Source organism: Rana temporaria, chromosome 4 (genome assembly GCF_905171775.1).
Source record: "Rana temporaria chromosome 4, aRanTem1.1, whole genome shotgun sequence".
Taxonomy (NCBI): domain Eukaryota; kingdom Metazoa; phylum Chordata; class Amphibia; order Anura; family Ranidae; genus Rana; species Rana temporaria.
Window position 1 is genome coordinate 203812554 of NC_053492.1, and position 16866 is coordinate 203829419.

At 41.1% G+C, this 16866-nt stretch overlaps 1 protein-coding gene across 4 annotated transcripts in view; it reads right to left on the reverse strand.

Moving 5' to 3' along the window:
- ARMC9 (armadillo repeat containing 9) overlaps nucleotides 1-16866 on the reverse strand; it is a 193711-nt gene that overhangs the window by 101709 nt on the left and 75136 nt on the right. For 3 of the 4 annotated variants that reach the window (XM_040349711.1, XM_040349710.1, XM_040349709.1), the window contains exon 10: nucleotides 8956-8991. The exons of the other annotated variant lie outside the window; for it this stretch is intronic. In XM_040349711.1, coding sequence (XP_040205645.1) covers nucleotides 8956-8991 — 36 coding nt within the window. The remainder of the gene's footprint in view (nucleotides 1-8955; nucleotides 8992-16866) is intronic. 4 annotated transcript variants of the gene reach the window in all.

A 16866-nucleotide genomic window follows, 5' to 3' on the forward strand; every position in this document is an offset into this window, starting at 1 on the left:
AAGCAATTAGAGGGGGACTCACTGGCCTGGCTTTAAAGTCAAACTAAACACTCTCCGTCAACATTGACTATTTTTAATCCTTATGCTGCTAGCATTAGTAAATAGATATACTTTTCTATCATATTTACTTGTTTTAAACATTTTTTTTCCTTTATTTCTTCAGTTACTTCCTGGTTTCCAGCTCTAGGCAAATGATGTCATACCTCCCAGGAGTCTTCATGGGAGGTGGGGTTTTCTCAGCTTAGAACGCCCTCCTGAATCCTCTGGCCTAAGTGCAGATGGATTCCAGGAAAAGCTACATGAATCATCTGCCCTTACTCAAGATGGTTACCGCCTAAAATGCCAATATACCTGTATGCTAAAATATTCTGTGACCAACTACAAAAACCCAGTTTAGTTTTCTCACAGCAGCTCAAAACACAATTGACAAGTACATGACTAATAGAGAGACGTGCTCCCCCTTGCTCTAGTCAGCCTCTGGAAGTACTAAAAATACACAGTATTTCTGGGTGTGGAAAAACATATCACAGTAAAAGGTCCTTGGTGACTGGCCCAAAGCTCTCATCTGAGGGAGTGCAGACAGTTCCCAGTCCTCTTGTGTAAAAATGAAAACAAGAGCAACTGGAGCAACTCACAACTTGCATAAGGCTTGTGGTAGCTGAACAGAGCAGTGGGGGAGCAAAGGAAAGGTAAGTGTGTACCGCCGAGCCAGGGGGCAGCATTAAATAACACTCCTTTGCTTTGCTTCCCACCTATCCTCCAGATTTCCTCATTAGACCATTCACAATAACAACCTGCACTGATCACTTTTTCTAACATAACAAGATTCAATAAAAAAAATTATATTGATACCGCTCACGATCTTTACAGGTCTATAGAAATCAAATTATACCCTAGGGATATTAACTCATTTTACATAAGGTATAGTTATTGTTCATATGCAAAGTTATTAGCAGTGGACCTCGGGTGCCAGATAAACATAAGGCGTCTTTGTGACTGATGTCCTATGGAAAAACATGTCCTGTTAGGCCCCTAACATGGACGGGCCGATTGGGTTCGCCTATAAGTTTTTCAGGTGGATGTGATCCGACCAGCTATTGTTCTTTATGGAGTGGCAAATGTCAATGGACATGGGTTCATTTTCATCCGCCAACATGTGATCCTGTCCATTAAAAACAGATGGATGAGGATCCATTACCCATCCATCTGATGGATAGGCTCGGATGACAGTCGGATGGAAACGGACATGCGGTCCACTTTCATCTCACTGCCCATATAGAAAAGAGGGCTGTGCCATCCACCTGCTCATCGGTCAGAATAAACGCCGAGCAGGCAAACCTGCTGCTGGAGTCCGCCAGTCTGAAAGGGGCATTCCACATAGCAACCTATCAGAATTCTTGTTTCATTTTTAAAACCTGGACTACAGAAATGACAATGTTACTCACATTAATCCCATCAATCTTTACCATATTAATAAAAAGACAAAATAAAAAGCCGATTGGTTGCTATAGGTTTTTGCATTCTTTCCATTTCCTTTGCTAAATTTAAGGCCTATGTTTACTTTAGAATATACCATATGCACTTTAAATATACCACAAGCGCTTAAAGCAGACCTTCAGTAATTTTTCATCTTTTCATCTATTAAATCTTCTGCCCTTGTTGTTTTACCTTTGGATAGTAAAATTTTATTTTTTTCTGCCAGTAAATACCTTATACAGCATTCTTCCTGTTTGGAAAAAAGCCTAGGCTTATGACATCATGCACAGCTCTCACTCTCGTGAGTGTTTGCCAGGAAGAGAGGGGGGTGAGTCATACGAGGGCCAATGAGAGCTGTAGAGGTGTGTGTGTCTGTGTAAATCCAGGAAGTGAACTGGCAATAGCTTCAGCTGCCCACAGTTAAAATGGTTGCAGCCAGACTCAGTAGCACATAAACGAAAAAACTCTGGATAGCCGCACTCCAAGATAACTTAAAATAAAGTTGGTCTTTTTATTTTCAAATGCACATGCAGACACCGCAAACAACAGGTACAGAAATGGCCATTTCTGTACCTGTTGTTTGCGGTGTCTGCATGTGCATTTGAAAATAAAAAGACCAACTTTATTTTAAGTTATCTTGGAGTGCGGCTATCCAGAGTTTTTTCGTTTATGTGCTACAATCAGCATTGCCAGCACCCTGGTGGTTCAACAACCCTTGATGATCTACGAGGCTCACCTGGAGCGGTGAAAGAATTGTCTGTTAGCCAGACTCAGTAGAGGGAGATTTATGCCACATATTTGGCAAGTACAGAATCCCAGTATATATAAAATATGCAAAGTGGTTGGAGGGAAGCTTCAGAATGGCAAAGATGTTTTTATAACAAATTATGTGAGCAGACTGCAGTTCCTCTTTAAAATGTTTTCACAACAAAAAAGAAAAAAGCAACATAAAACCGAAGCACAGGGCTTATTGGTTGTCTCCTGTATTCCGAGAGAAAGGATCATGTGCCTGACACTCATATCCTCTTTGTGCAAGGAATGTCCTGCCCGCAGGCATTAGACCCACTGACAAGTACTGAATCCCATATGGGATGCAGGGACATGGCACACAGACAGTTTAAAATGAGGACTCAAGATTGTTTTAATAAGAAACTAGGTTAAAAAATTAACTACTTTGTTCCCAAGATAATATACTTGAGTATCAATATTAAGGCTATCATTCTTCTAAATTTGGTATTTACGCTTACATACTTTACCAGAAGCATAGATGTTGGACACCATCAAATTAAAATGAAATATCTAAAAATACAGAAATGTTAAAATGTTTATATATATATATATATATATATATATATATATATATATATATATATATATATATATATATATATATATATATACACACACACACACACACACACACACACACATATATACACACATATACATACACACAGCTCAGAAAAAATTAAAGGAACACTTTTGAATCAGAACTCCTGGGATATTGATCTGGTCGGTTAAGTAGCAGAGGGGGAAAGGTGTAAAACAGGAATGTGTTTTCAGGTGGAGGTGTCTGACATTTTTTTCCCTACTCATCTTTTCCGACTGTTTTTCACTAGTTTTGCATTTTTCTAGGGTCCGTGTCTCTACTGGTAGCACAAGGCGATACTTGGACCCTATAAAGGTTGCACAGGCAGTCCAACTCCAGGATGGCACATCAAAACGTGTCATTGCCAGAAGGTTTGCTGTGTCTCCCAGCACAGTCTCAAGAGCATGGAGGAGATTCCAGGAGACATACAGTTACTCTAGGAGAGCTGGACAGAGCCATAGAAAGTCCTTAACCCATCAGCAGGACCGGTATCTGCTCCTTTGTGGAACAGGATGAGCACTGCCAGAGCCCTACAAAATGACCTCCAGCAGGTCACTGTGAATGTCTCTGACCAAACAATCAGACTACATGGGGGTGGCCTGAGGGCCCGACATCCTCTAGTGTGCTCTGTCCTCACTGCCGGACACTGTGGAGCTCGATTGGCATTTTCCATTGAACACCAGAATTGGCAGTGCTAGGTCATTTAAATGTGCAACATTTGCAGCATATGAACATTACAGTCATTTCGAATTTACTAAAACAATCCCCTGATCAAAGAAAGCCTGTGAAAATTCAGCCAAAGTTTCCAGCTTAAAATCTTTCTTTATCAGGGAAGAACAGATGTATCAACCGGTTATCATCTGGACTGCATTTAAACATTACAGCTTTCAGTACTTGAGATCATTACTCTGGGTATTGATACAAAAGTATTGGGACACCTGCCTTTACACACACACACATGAACTTTAATGGCATCCCAGTCTTATGCTGGCCATACAAGGGTCGAATTTCGAAAGAACTTTCTTTCGAAAATCCTATGCAAGTATTTTCGTTCGTATTTCATACCATTAGTGGGCTGCAGCAACAGCCGATTTTCAGGCGTCCATCGAATTTTAATAATCCAACATGTCGGATATTTTTTTAAAAAAACTAACGATTTTCTAATCAATGATGGGAAAATCGTGCGAGAAATGTAATAAAAAAAAAAAATGCGCATGTGCAAGAAAAGAAAATTCCTGGAAGGAAAAGAAGATTCCCATACACGAAAATTCTTTTCTGCAGGAACAAGAGGTGAAATTTAAGGTTTGGTCGTTCTTTTGAATGGCATGAACGCAGTGATGTCATCGACTACGACGAGCATGCGCTCGTCACGTTCAAAGCCGTCACCACCATCTTGCTTCACCCTACCTATGCCTTGGAAGCTACCGCGCATGTGTCAAAGTCATTTCGAGCATGCGCGAGTTTCCATGGAGAGGTAAGTATACACACGCTCGGGTTTCTCAGCAGGAAAACACTGCCGAGAATCTCACAACGAAAAAATAGAGAGCAGGTTCTCTATTTTTCTCGTCGAGATTCTGGGCAGTTTTCTTGACGAGAAACCTCAAAGCCTCATGCACACGCACGGATTACTCGGCAAGAAAGCTCTGCCAGCAGTTTTCTTGCTGGTTCTTGCTGAGAAAACCGTGCGTGTGTACGAGGTTTAACAGCTTCAACTCTTCTGGGAAGGCTGTCCACAAGGTTTAGGACAGTGTCTATGGGAATGTTTAACCATTCTTCCAGAAGCCTATTTGTGAGGTCAGGCACTGATGTGGATGAGAAGGCCTGGATCGCAGTCTTCGCTCCAATTCATCCCAAAGGTGTTCTATAGGATTGAGGTCAGGACTCTGTGCAGGCCAGTCAAGTTCCTCCACCCCAAACTCGCTTATCCATGTCTTTATGGATCTTGCTTTGTGCACTGGTGAGCAGTCATGTTGGAACATAAAGGGGCCATCCCCAAACTGTTCCCACAAAGTTGGGAGCATGAAATTGTCCAAAATGTCTTGGTATGCCGACTCCTTAAGAGTTCCTTTCACTGGAACTAAGGGGCCAAGCCCAATCACTGAAATATAACCCCACACCATAATCCCCCCTCCACCAATTGATTTGGACCAGTACACAAATCAAGACCTATAAAGACATGGATGAGCGAGTTTGAGGTGGAGGAATATGACTGGCCTGCACAGAGGTCTGACCTCAACTCGATAGAACACTTTTGGGATGAATTTGTGGATTCTGCGAACCAGGCTTTCTCATCCAACATCAGTGCCTGACCTCACTTCTGGAAGACTGGCCAAACATTCCCATAGACACACTCCTAAACCTTGTGGACAGCCTCCCCAGAAGAGTTGAAACTGTAATGGGCCAACGCAATATTGAACCCTACAGACTAAGACGGGGATGCCATCAATGTGCTTGTAAAGGCAGGTGTTTTGGTAATATAGTGTAAATGCCTATTGTATCAATATATTAAAGCAGAGTTCCACCCAAAAGTGGAACTTCCGCTTTAAGCACTCCTCGCTCCCTGACATGCCACATTTGGCATGCAATTTTTTGGGGGGGTGCTTCATTTTGAAGGGGACTTTCTGTCCCACTCCCTCCTTCCCTTTAAGGAATACATGATACTTAAAAGCTAAACTCTGAGCAGGTAAAACAGCTAAAATGTGAATTGTTTTTACCTGCCAAATGATACCTCCAGTTTCTGAGATTGACACAGCCCTGTCAGGATGGTGACTTGACGTTTCTCTACAACAGTTAAACAGTACACAAGGGATGTCTTTCTGCCCCCAGCCTGTGACTGGGAAAATGAAGGGATAGAAGCAGACTGATTAAGTCATCTCTGTCCTCTCAGCATGCTGTCTGTTAGCACGTGCAGCTGAGCTTGAATGGATCCTTGTGCTTGCTCTCCCTAAGCTTGCCTGAGTACTGTTGGGGATTGCAATAGGGTAAACTAATTTCAAGAGATTCAGAAGCTTACATGTGTTGCATTAAACATGCATTTCATGATTTCTAATGAATACACAAGCGTATCAAATTGTGCTTTTTAATATCTGCCTGGAGTAATGTAGCTTTAAGCACACAGATGAGCAACCCTATGCCATCTCCAGAGTCCTTCCAAAATGTCCAAGTTGTGTCATTCCAAACCTATAATGCCAACAGTTTTTAAATATTGTGGAAATCTAAAAAAGCCACTAGTCAATGTTGGTGCAGATAAACTGCATACATGAACCCAGCCAGCCCCTCAATATTGTAACAAAATAATAACCACCACTATTTCCCCTGCTTTCACCCAAAGTTCTGTTCATATCTGTCAGGTTAGGCTATGCATGTATAAAACGATCTGTAGAGGGTGGTGCTGATCAGTTGACCGATTTTGTAAAGCCGACATTGAAATCTGTTTGGACAACTTAATTTTCTACCAACTATGTGGTGCTAAAGCCGGCCATGGATGGATTGAATCTCAGCTGGTTCAGTAGCGACTGGCCCGAGATACAATAAATCTATGAACAGGCCGATTGTACTGAAGTTGATCCAATCACTGCCGGAGGCTATAGCGGCCAGCAGTGATCATTGTGTTAAGACAGCCAGGAAGGCTTTCCACCGGCAGGACAAAATATCTCCTCGGTGTTGATGGGGGGAAATCAAGCAATTTTCTTTCCTTCCAAGAAAATTGTATTATCTGCTTAAGGCCTAACTAGATACAAACTGATTTCAAAGGTCACATTATGTAATCTCTGTGCCGCCTTCTTTAGATTTACTAAATTTATATAATCAGATGGGGATGTGTAATGTACTTTAAAGCTAAACTCTGGGACAAGCAAATATTGTCTAAATACAAGTGATGTCTTGAAGCTCTGCTAGCTGCACAGGATATGCACACAATGATTGGGGGTTATTTACTAAAGGCAAATCCACTTTGCACTAAAAGTTCAAAGTGCACTTGAAAGTGCAGTCGTTGTAGATCTGAGGGGGACATGCAAGGAAAATAAACAGCATTTTAGCTTGCACATGATTGGAAAATAAAATCAGCAGAGCTTCCCCTCATTTCAGATCTACCCCTCAGGATTTACAGCGACTGCCCTTCCAAGTGCAATTTCAAGTGCACTTAGTGCAAACTGGATTTGCCTTTGGTAAATAACCCCCATTATGTCACTGATATTTTTACAAGGCACTGTCTGGGTTTGCAAAGGCATTTGGTGTATACAAAGAGGATTTATGCCCTTTTCAGATATTGAGGAATATTGGAAAATGAAAGTTTGTGCGTGGAGTTCAGCTTTAAGCTTATGTTTAAATACCACACACGACATGTTTTATATTATTAAAAGGGGTTGTAAACCCTCCTGTTATTTCCCCTAATGCATCCTATGCATTAAGGTGAAAAAAACTTGTCAGTTACCGGCCCCCCAGCCCCCCATTTTACTTACCTGAGCCCTGGAATGTCCCACGCCGAGGACACGCCGTCTCTCTGCCCGGGGTTCTCAGTTTTTGATTGGATAGATTAATAGCAGCGCAGCCATTGGCTCCCGCTGCTGTCAATCAAATCCAACGACGCGGTGCCGGGGGCCGAATCCTGCATTCCGCGGCTATGGATGCCGAATGATGGACATGGGAGTGCGCTGCAAGGTAACCCCCCTGGGAGAGCGTGTTATCTGATGCGGGGGAGGAGCAGAGGGAACCCAGAAGAGGACGTTCAGGGCCACTCAAACTGCACAGTGGAGGCAAGTATATGTTTGTTATTAAAAAAAAAAAATCCATCCTTTAGTATTCCTTTTAAAGATTTTTTATGGAGTAAAGCAGTGGTCATCAACCCTGTCCTCAGGGCCCACTAAGGCCCCTTTCACATGTCCGTTCCGCTCATCCGTTATTACAAGTCCGTTAACGGACTTGTAATACATCCCTATGGGATCGCGTCCGTTAGCGGATGGAGCATCCGCTAGCGTCCGCGTCCGTCGGGATCCGCTTTTCCGAACGGAAGAAACCCTATTTTTCTTCCGTTCGGCGGAGCGGAACTGATGCAGACGGACAGACGGTCTGTCTGCATCAGGTTCCCCATAGGGGACAGCGGAGCAGAGACAGGGAGCGGTCCCTGCACTGTGTGCGGGGACCGCCCTATCCGCCGACAGCTGAGCGGGGATCCCCGCTGAGCTTTGGCGGACACACGGAGCGGACCGAAAAACGGTCCGCTCCGTGTGAAAGAGCCCTAACAGGCCAGGTTTTCAAGATAACTGGAATATATCACAGGTGATATCATTTGCTGCTCAGTGATTGCAGTATTCTAGTCTGCATCTCCCTAAGGTAATACATAAAACCTGGCCTGTTAGTGGGCCCTGAGGACAGGGTTTATTATTATTATACATGATTTATATAGCGCCAACAGTTTACGCAGCGCTTTACAATGTAGAGGGGGACAGCACAATTACAGTACAGTTCAATACAAAAGGTACAGGAGGGCACTGCTCATAGAGCTTACATTCTAAAAGGGGAGGGGGGGTGGTGGTTCAAAAGGTAATAGCTGCAGGGGGGGATGAGGGTTGATGATCGCTGGAGTAAAGCACACAAAGGTTATCAAATTAATAGGAATATTAGATAGTTCCTGCTCCCAAAGGAGCTTACAGAGGCGACTCATTCCTAGTTCTCCACAAACTACTCTGGGTCTCTATATAACCAAGTCAAATAAACAAATGAGAATTAAATGAAAATCAAAATTGTTGCATATGTATTACGTTGGTGATGTCAACCACATCCAAGTGAGGTCATTTCAAGGAAAGGTTGCCTGTATTGAAAACACACTTCATAAATGTTTTCAAAACTTGAATTTAGGGAATAATTACATGGGTTGTTTTTATATTAGCACCCGACAGCAGGCATGCATACACATTTAATTATACTCATATTAGATTGGCTGGCAGACATGTTTTTATACAAGCAACGTAATAGAAAGACATTCTGAGTCATACATAGCATGAAGTATATTGTATACACAGATACACTTCATGCCATTCTGACTACCCTGTGCATGTTAGGGGGTAGCAGGCAAGGATGATGCAGTAAGCAGAGGAAGTGCTACAACTTACGTCCTCGTCATGACACAGGACTGCATAGTTATACTCCTGCTTGGAACACAGTAAGAACATGAAAAAAGAGAACAGCAGTGTAAAACACAAAATATAAATATATAAAAGTGTTTATAGAGTGTCCTACTGTCTATTAATACGATAATGCTAGGAGAAACAGATCATAAACATAATCAGTTGGAAAACTTCCCAGAAAAGGGAGTAGAAATCAGTAATTAAGAAAAGATTTGTTGATGACAGATATACTGTAATTATGACTGATCAAAGCAGAAATATACACCAATAAACAAACATAAAATTATCTACGCCAATATGATTAGCGTTGGCGCTTTAGCCAGATTATAGTACAGGTACAGAATCCTTAAAACCTGGGGTTTTGTGGCCGAAGTTCCCATTTTCACACTTAGCACAAGTTTTTTTTTTTGTAACAATATACCTGCAAGTAAATTAATCAATAGACGTTTTTAATTGTGGGTCGGAGATACAAATCATCTCTTTATGGTCGTATGGTTTCCCGATATACACATATACTTAACCTTCCAAGATCTCATACCGGTTTATGCAAACCCAAACATCAGATCTGCCCAGTCGTCACCCTAAGGCCTCTCATGCATACTGGGAGTTTTTACAACTGCTGTTCTGGGCATCAGAAGTTTTTTTTTTTTTTAACTGCCTATAAACTCCCCAGCATGTTATCCTATGTGTTCATGTACACATAGGCTTTTATCAGCGTTTTTTTGGCAGGAGAGTTTAGCGGCAGAATAAAAACCCTCTGCCAGTGCATTCTGGAGCAGCAGCGTTTTGGCAGAAAAAACGCTCACAGCTGCTAAACTCTGCTAAAGGCCGGTGACCAGCGTTTAGCAGAGTTTCTTTTTTTTTTTTTGTTAAGTGGAAGCCACAGGTGTCCTTAACAACCAGCAATAAGCTGGTTGTTAAGGAGCAGGCCAGGAAGCTGACCGCTGCATCCCCCAACAATGGATGAGTTGTTGTTAAAAAAAAAAAAACAACAACAAACACACTGGCGGCAATAAAAGAAATTTGGGGGAAAATCCATACCACCCCCCCAATCCATATCAGACCCTTTGCAAGCAAACGCTCCCCCCCCCCAAACCATACCAGGCGATATATGCCCTCAACATGGGGGGGGGCACATGGCCCCCCAAAGCACCTTGTCCCCCTGGCCGGTAGTTGTGGAGGTCTGTGTGCAGGGGTCTTATAGGAATCTGGAACCCCCCAATGTGAATAAGTAGGGGGCACATAGTACCCCTAGTCATTCACCAAAAAAATGTCAAAAGGTAAATACAACAAACAAAAGTTTTTGACAAGTTCTTTATTAAAAAAATAAATGTGTCATGGTGGCGATCCTCTGTCAATCACATGTTAGACCCTTATCCGAGCATGCAGGAAGGGGGGGGGGGGGGAGTAAGTACCCTCATCAGCCCCCCTGATCCCCTTACAAAACTATGCAAAACACGGCTATACGCTGGCAAAAAAAAAAGTTTAGGCATTTTTTTGTCCAGCATTCCTAAAGCAGTTTTTAGCTTTCTAGCGTGTCATGAAACCCAATTGTAGCCAAGCCTGCCAAAACCACTAATTTTGCTACTATATATATATATATATATATATATATATATATATATATATATATATATATATATATATATATATATATATATATATATATATATATATATATATATATATATATATATATATATATAAAAAGAAGACTTTTTTATTCAATTCATACACCTCGACTTATCTGTGAAATCATTTTCTCAAACAGCTCTTTATCAAGAAAGACTATTTACTGAGGCTGCATGAAAAGAGCCACGGGATAACTGTGAATATGTAGATAACAATGCATTATTTTTAGCCCATGAAAAGCACATGCTTTAGAATGAAATATATATTTTTCTGTGAAATGTGTCATTTGAGCTAAACAAGTTTAACCCGTTAGATTATGTTAAAAGTTTTCTCCCCAGATCAAGTTTTCATAAAATGAAATATATGGTCATTATGAAAAAGCACAGAGAGGATATAGAAAATTATAGTAATTAACTCTCTAGTCATTAATAACTTTTCATAACAGCCACAGGGAAAGGAAGTAGTTAATAAAATGTATTTATAGCAGCATATCCAATTTATTTATTATATCTGATAATGCAATTGCAGTAAATAAAAATTAATTAATTTGAGATAACTATTAATTCACTCGGGATATAAATTAGTTTATTCCAATGACGAAAATAAAAAAGAATGTTAGAGCTCCCTGCCTAAACGAGCACATCTTTCATTGCAATTGTCTTCTTTACAAAATCAGTTGAAATAAAAAAGGGAATTCTGCTGCACCTACTCCCTTGAAAGCTTTGAGTACCCCATGCTGCCTAAGCCTTAATACATATTACGTAATGTATAAAAAGTGTGTTAAGGATTGCATTGTTTGCGGCCTATAGCAACCACTCAGCTTCCAACTGTCATCTTAGGAGTGCATGCTTTAAAATAAATGAAGGAAGCAGATTAATTGTCAAAGGAAAAAACAGAAATTGAAGCACACTCTTCACTCAACAGACCTCCAAAATCATACGTTCACGTTATGTGTGTGCAAAAAACATCCTAAGGCTCGGTTCACACTGAAACGACATAGGATCCGACTTGTGAGAGCCCAAGTCAGATGACATGTGAAATTCAATGTTTGCCTATGAGAGCCATCTTAAGTGATACTACACAAGCCTGTCTGACTTTAGAAAAGGTTCCCGGCCAGTGCATCGCCTTAGTGTGAAAGCCCTCGGGCTTTCACATTGAGAATGCTGGGCAGGAGTTTTTCAGGCGGTATTTAGGTGCTATTTTTAGCGCTAAACCGCCTGAAAAACTCCTCAGTGTGAAAAAAAGGGGCCTAAGTGTAGCAATATGGTCACATTTAATGAAGGTACAACATTTAGCAACTTATTGCTACGCTTAGAGGTGCCTCTCTTCTCTTTTATAACCTGTAAAAAAAATGCTTTGATATACAAGTGCTTTGGATTACAAGCATGTTTCTGGAACGAATTATGCTCGCAAACCAAGGTTTTACTGTACTTCAGTAATGAACACTGTAAATCAGGGCTGTGGAGTCGGTAGATAAATGTTCCGACTCCGACTCCTCAGTTTTATGTACTTCCGACTCCGACTCCCCGACTCCGACTCCTCTGTATTAATATGCAAATGTATTTTATACATTCCTTGAGGGAAAGAAACGCAACCTACCACAGGACTACTGGCTGGGAAGCCAACAGTCTACTGTATTGCACAGTTTAAGCAAAAGACAAACACAATGAAAACAAAGTTTTTTCTTCTAAAACATGATTTTCCTAGGAGAATCCCATAGTCATGTTTAAAGTTTAAGCTAACAATCGGAGTTTACAAGTTTTTATAGCCTTAGCTAAATGACAGCAGTTTTTCCAATGGTTTACAGCTTCAGTCTTGAACTATTGGCCCTCCATTCCCTTCACTTATACAAGTGTCTCACTCTCTAGTCCTGCAAAAAACATATTTATTTAATCCCTTATCAGTGAGAGGCTAGGTTACACATGGACGCTGCGTTCCCTGTAAAAGCAGAACACAACACTATGGAAAGTATAAGTATTGCAGCTCCTAATTGTGCGTTGCGTGCCATATAGTGAAGCACATGAAAAGCATGCTTCTTCACGGTCACTTAACGTGTTCGTTTTGCGGTTACGTGAGGCACTGCATGCATTGGTCTTTATTCTTACAGTAGAGAAGTCATTAATTATAACTTTTTGTGAATTGGGACATTTAAACTTGCTTTTTTTTTTTTGTTTTCCGACTCCGACTCCAGGTACCCAAAATTTCCCCCGACTCCGACTCCTCGACTCCGACTCCACAGCCCTGCTGTAAATCACTAATATTGTAGCAATGAACTCAATTTAGACAGTCCTGGGTATGAATCGCACTTCAAGTGAGCAGATTTTGTCCCCGAGTATGATGCAATATAAATTTTATTAGCTTATTTAAAAGCATTGCAATACAAACTAGTGCCTTTGTTCTACCAGCCAAGTTTAACTACCATGTTACTCAAAGAAGTAATGCATTCCTTTTTTCTGTATCCTTGGGTGTAAATATTACACATTTTGTATTGAAAAAAATATGAAACTACTTAGGGGAAAAACCTTGTTAGAGATATTAGTTGTTCAGCAAGTAAGAAAACTGAAAAGGTTAAAAAGAGAAGTTTGGGATTTAAAGAAAACAAACAATATTATATCCGCCTAGGTGGCTGCATCCGTCTCCTGCCACCTCTGTAGTGGGTACTGGGCAGTCAAACACCCCTGATCGCAAGTTTTTCCCCTCTGTGACTGTCGGTCAGCAGCTCTCTGCTCTCCCCTCCAGTGATGGGTTGCGGAGGGGGCAGGAGGAGCTGGATGAGGCCCTCAGTAGATCGCTGAGGAGCTAAGCCAGGTGCCAGTCTAGGCTTATGGGCCAATCATGATCATATGGTCAGGATATTTTCAGAGCCTGGACCAGCTTTGTAACGTCAGCCGACAGAGTGCTTTAGCCCGCTGTCAGCTGAAAACAGATCATAGGAGTGCAGAACGAACAAAAAAGCTTTGGCCATACTTCTCCATTAAAGTAGTAGTAGTCTGGTCTAAACTTATTAAAGCCTAAACCTGCTCCCACCCCCTTTTAAGCCCTATACTAACTAGCCTGTAAAGGAAAAATAAGTACACTTACCTAATCTAAGGGCGTATCCGGCTTCAGGGGAGAGGAGAGAGCAGCGACAATATCTGCAGTGCCTGGGCAGTGGCATCACCCAAAGACCTACTATGGGGCATCCATTGCCCCCCTGTCTCCCCCTCCCCTGAAGCTGGCATTGGGAGTCGATCACATGACTGGACCAGAACGCCCCTAGATTAGGCAAGTATACATACACATCTTTCCCTTACAGGCTAGTTAGTATAGGACTTAGAATATAGAATAGGGGTGGGAGCAGGTTTAAGCTTAGACTGGGTTTCTGCTCGAATGGCTTTTTTACAGCAACACACGGTTACTGGTGGTGTGCTGGAAGGAGACAGTACTGATGCACTGGTCCCTGCACTTTGCACTTTTACTTAAATTATATTTTTTTCAGTAGAACTTTATTGAAAATGTCACAAGTTTAATTTCATTCAGTTCTCCTGCTTGCAGCTTTATGCAATGCCATAGATTGTGCCACACCACACTGCGCTTAAAAAAATGCACTGCAACACAGTGGTGTGACCTGGCAGCATAGGGTACAAGGCTTAAAACAGTAATCCCAAATCCAAAACTGTAATATACTGCAGTTAACCCATCCTTTGATGGGTTGGCTGCATTCGTTTTAGGCTTCACCCCCTCCCCCCCCCCCCCCCCCCCCCCGGTTTTTATCTGGTGATTCGGCTATGAACACACCTGTATTAGAGTGCTTACATTCTTAATAAAAGGAGAAACTACCGTAATACTTTTTCAAGCAGTTCCAGCAACACTTTTTTCCTTTTGGTATAAACAATTTATATAAATAAATAAATAAATAAATAAATAAATAAATAGGTGATCTTTGTAGGTACCCCCGTCAGTGGCAAATGGTTTGTCTCAAGCCTCCAATTGTTACATCTGCAGAACAGATTGTTCTGATGAAAAACAACAAACTCAATAGCCAGATCACGAATGCCACCATATGTAAGGATTGGTAAGCTGCATTATAATAAAGGTTTGCTTTAAGGTTGAATATCTCTTTAATGCTTTGTCTTGCATTAGGACTGTGCTGGGCAAGTTGTCCGAGTCCTTAAAGCATTTTTTATCCCAAATCCTTCACATTCTCGATATGTACCTGCTGTACTATGTACTTGTATGAAAAAATAGCCTAATCTCTTTGTATTGCTTTCTTTATGTGAAATCCCTGGTGTTCCTGCCAGTCCCTCTGCTTTCCTATTAAAAGCTAACCACACTAAGCAGGAAAGCACACCATTGTGAGTTCTCTAGCTATGCTGGGTGTACTCTCCTCCAATAATCAGACTTGTCCTGACACACCCCCTGCACATCCATTGACTGAGAAGCTCAGTCTACAGCAGCTTCTCCTCCCCCCAGCTCTTATGCAGCTGAGAACAGAGGGAATGTGATCACTTATAAAAAAGGGGGAAATTTATGTATTTTTAACTCTATACACAAATGTTTTGTCTTTCATGTCTATTTTAAACTGAATGGGTTGCTTTACAATGTGATCATTGAGAATCACTTTAATGCATTTTTTTTCAAAGGGTGGCACTAAATAGCTGAAAAACAACGTAGTTTCGTGTAGGTTGGCTGAAAAAGTTCTTCCGTCTGTATACAGAACAAGTTCACGGCCAACGCCATTCGGACAAAATTCCACAAATTTGTCCAATGGAAGTCCGATCGTGTGTATGAGGCTTAAGAATGTCCAAATAAATATTTCGTGTTGCGTGGAGTTTCTATGTATGGTGCATAACGCCCCCTATTTAGCAAGCCTTCTTACATAAAACGTCTTCCGTAATACCCAATGTATTCTTCCCAGTTAGATATTAAGTAGTATTATAAAACAGAATTTGCATGTTATCAGATGTAACAGCAAATCCATCTTGATAAACACTTGTAAAAGGATTGTTAAACACTTGTAAAAAGGACTGTGGCCAAGTTATAGCATGCTTTACCCATTATGTCATTCATATTTCATGTAAAAGATGTGTAAATATGTAAAAAATTATCAGGCATATTGACAGCTGTTAAAACTTGTAGGCAGTTGTGAAAACTTTTTTCCTTCATCATGAGGCAAATGATTACATCAGTGAAGGATGACAACGCATGCTTTTGTACCACTGGTTTATTGTCTTCTTGAGATTATATTTCTGCATGGATACTCATCTCATTGTATTATATGTATGAGAATGTATGTACTCACTGCTATTGTTATTATTGTTCTATGTTTTTCCATTGCCTGGTGACTGTTCTTTGTTTTACATAAATGAAAAACTTTTTGTTAAAAAAAAAAAAAAAAGAAGGATGACAACTCTATATGAAAGTGATCACAGCCCAAAATGTATTATTTTAACCTTTAGAGTTCAGCAGGAGCAGAAAATATTTGGGAATAAAAAAAAAAGCCTCTGCTGCCCCCTTCTTTACAATATAGTGATGTTCCTATAGCCCAATGTTGGCTGAGCAGCCTTTAGCACTGCCGTATGTGTTAAGCCCACCGGTTGAAGGCCAGTATGGAAAGTAGAAGCGTTGGTAAAAGAGCCACCCAGTAATGAGATTAACTCCAAGATATTTTTGAAAAACAAGGTGAAGATGTTACTTTTGTAGCCTACTTAAACACTTTCTATAGGCCTAAACACATGTTTACCTGTATAACATTTGCCATGTACTGTATATACTCGAGGATAAGCCAACCCGAGTATAAGTCGAGGCACATAATTTTACCACAAAAAAATGGGAAAACGTATTGACTCGCGTATAAGCCTAGGGTGAGAAATGCAGCAGCTACTGGTACGGTAAATTTCTTTGGTGTTCTAAGCAACCAGCATCCAGTATTAGACCTGGTCAGACATCCCCTCTATTCCTCTGCAATATAAGTCTGTATACAGAGACTTTTGACAGTGGTGGTTACTCAGCTATTTCAGCACAGAGCACTGCAGTTGATGTGTAAGAAGTGTAATTTTTATTTGTCATAAATCCATGCAATTCCAAGCTGCCCCAGGGACCATATCTTTGCAACTAAACCCCTCAGACCTTTTTCAGGCTCGTCATTCTAGTGTTCAGTGCTGGCAGCATTAGGGAGAGGGGGTTCAGTGCTTTCTCAGAGAAAACTGGTGTCACAGAGTGTAGTCACCAGCAGGCGGCAGAAGACTTAAATCACTTACTCTTCCGGGGCCACTCCGGTGTGTG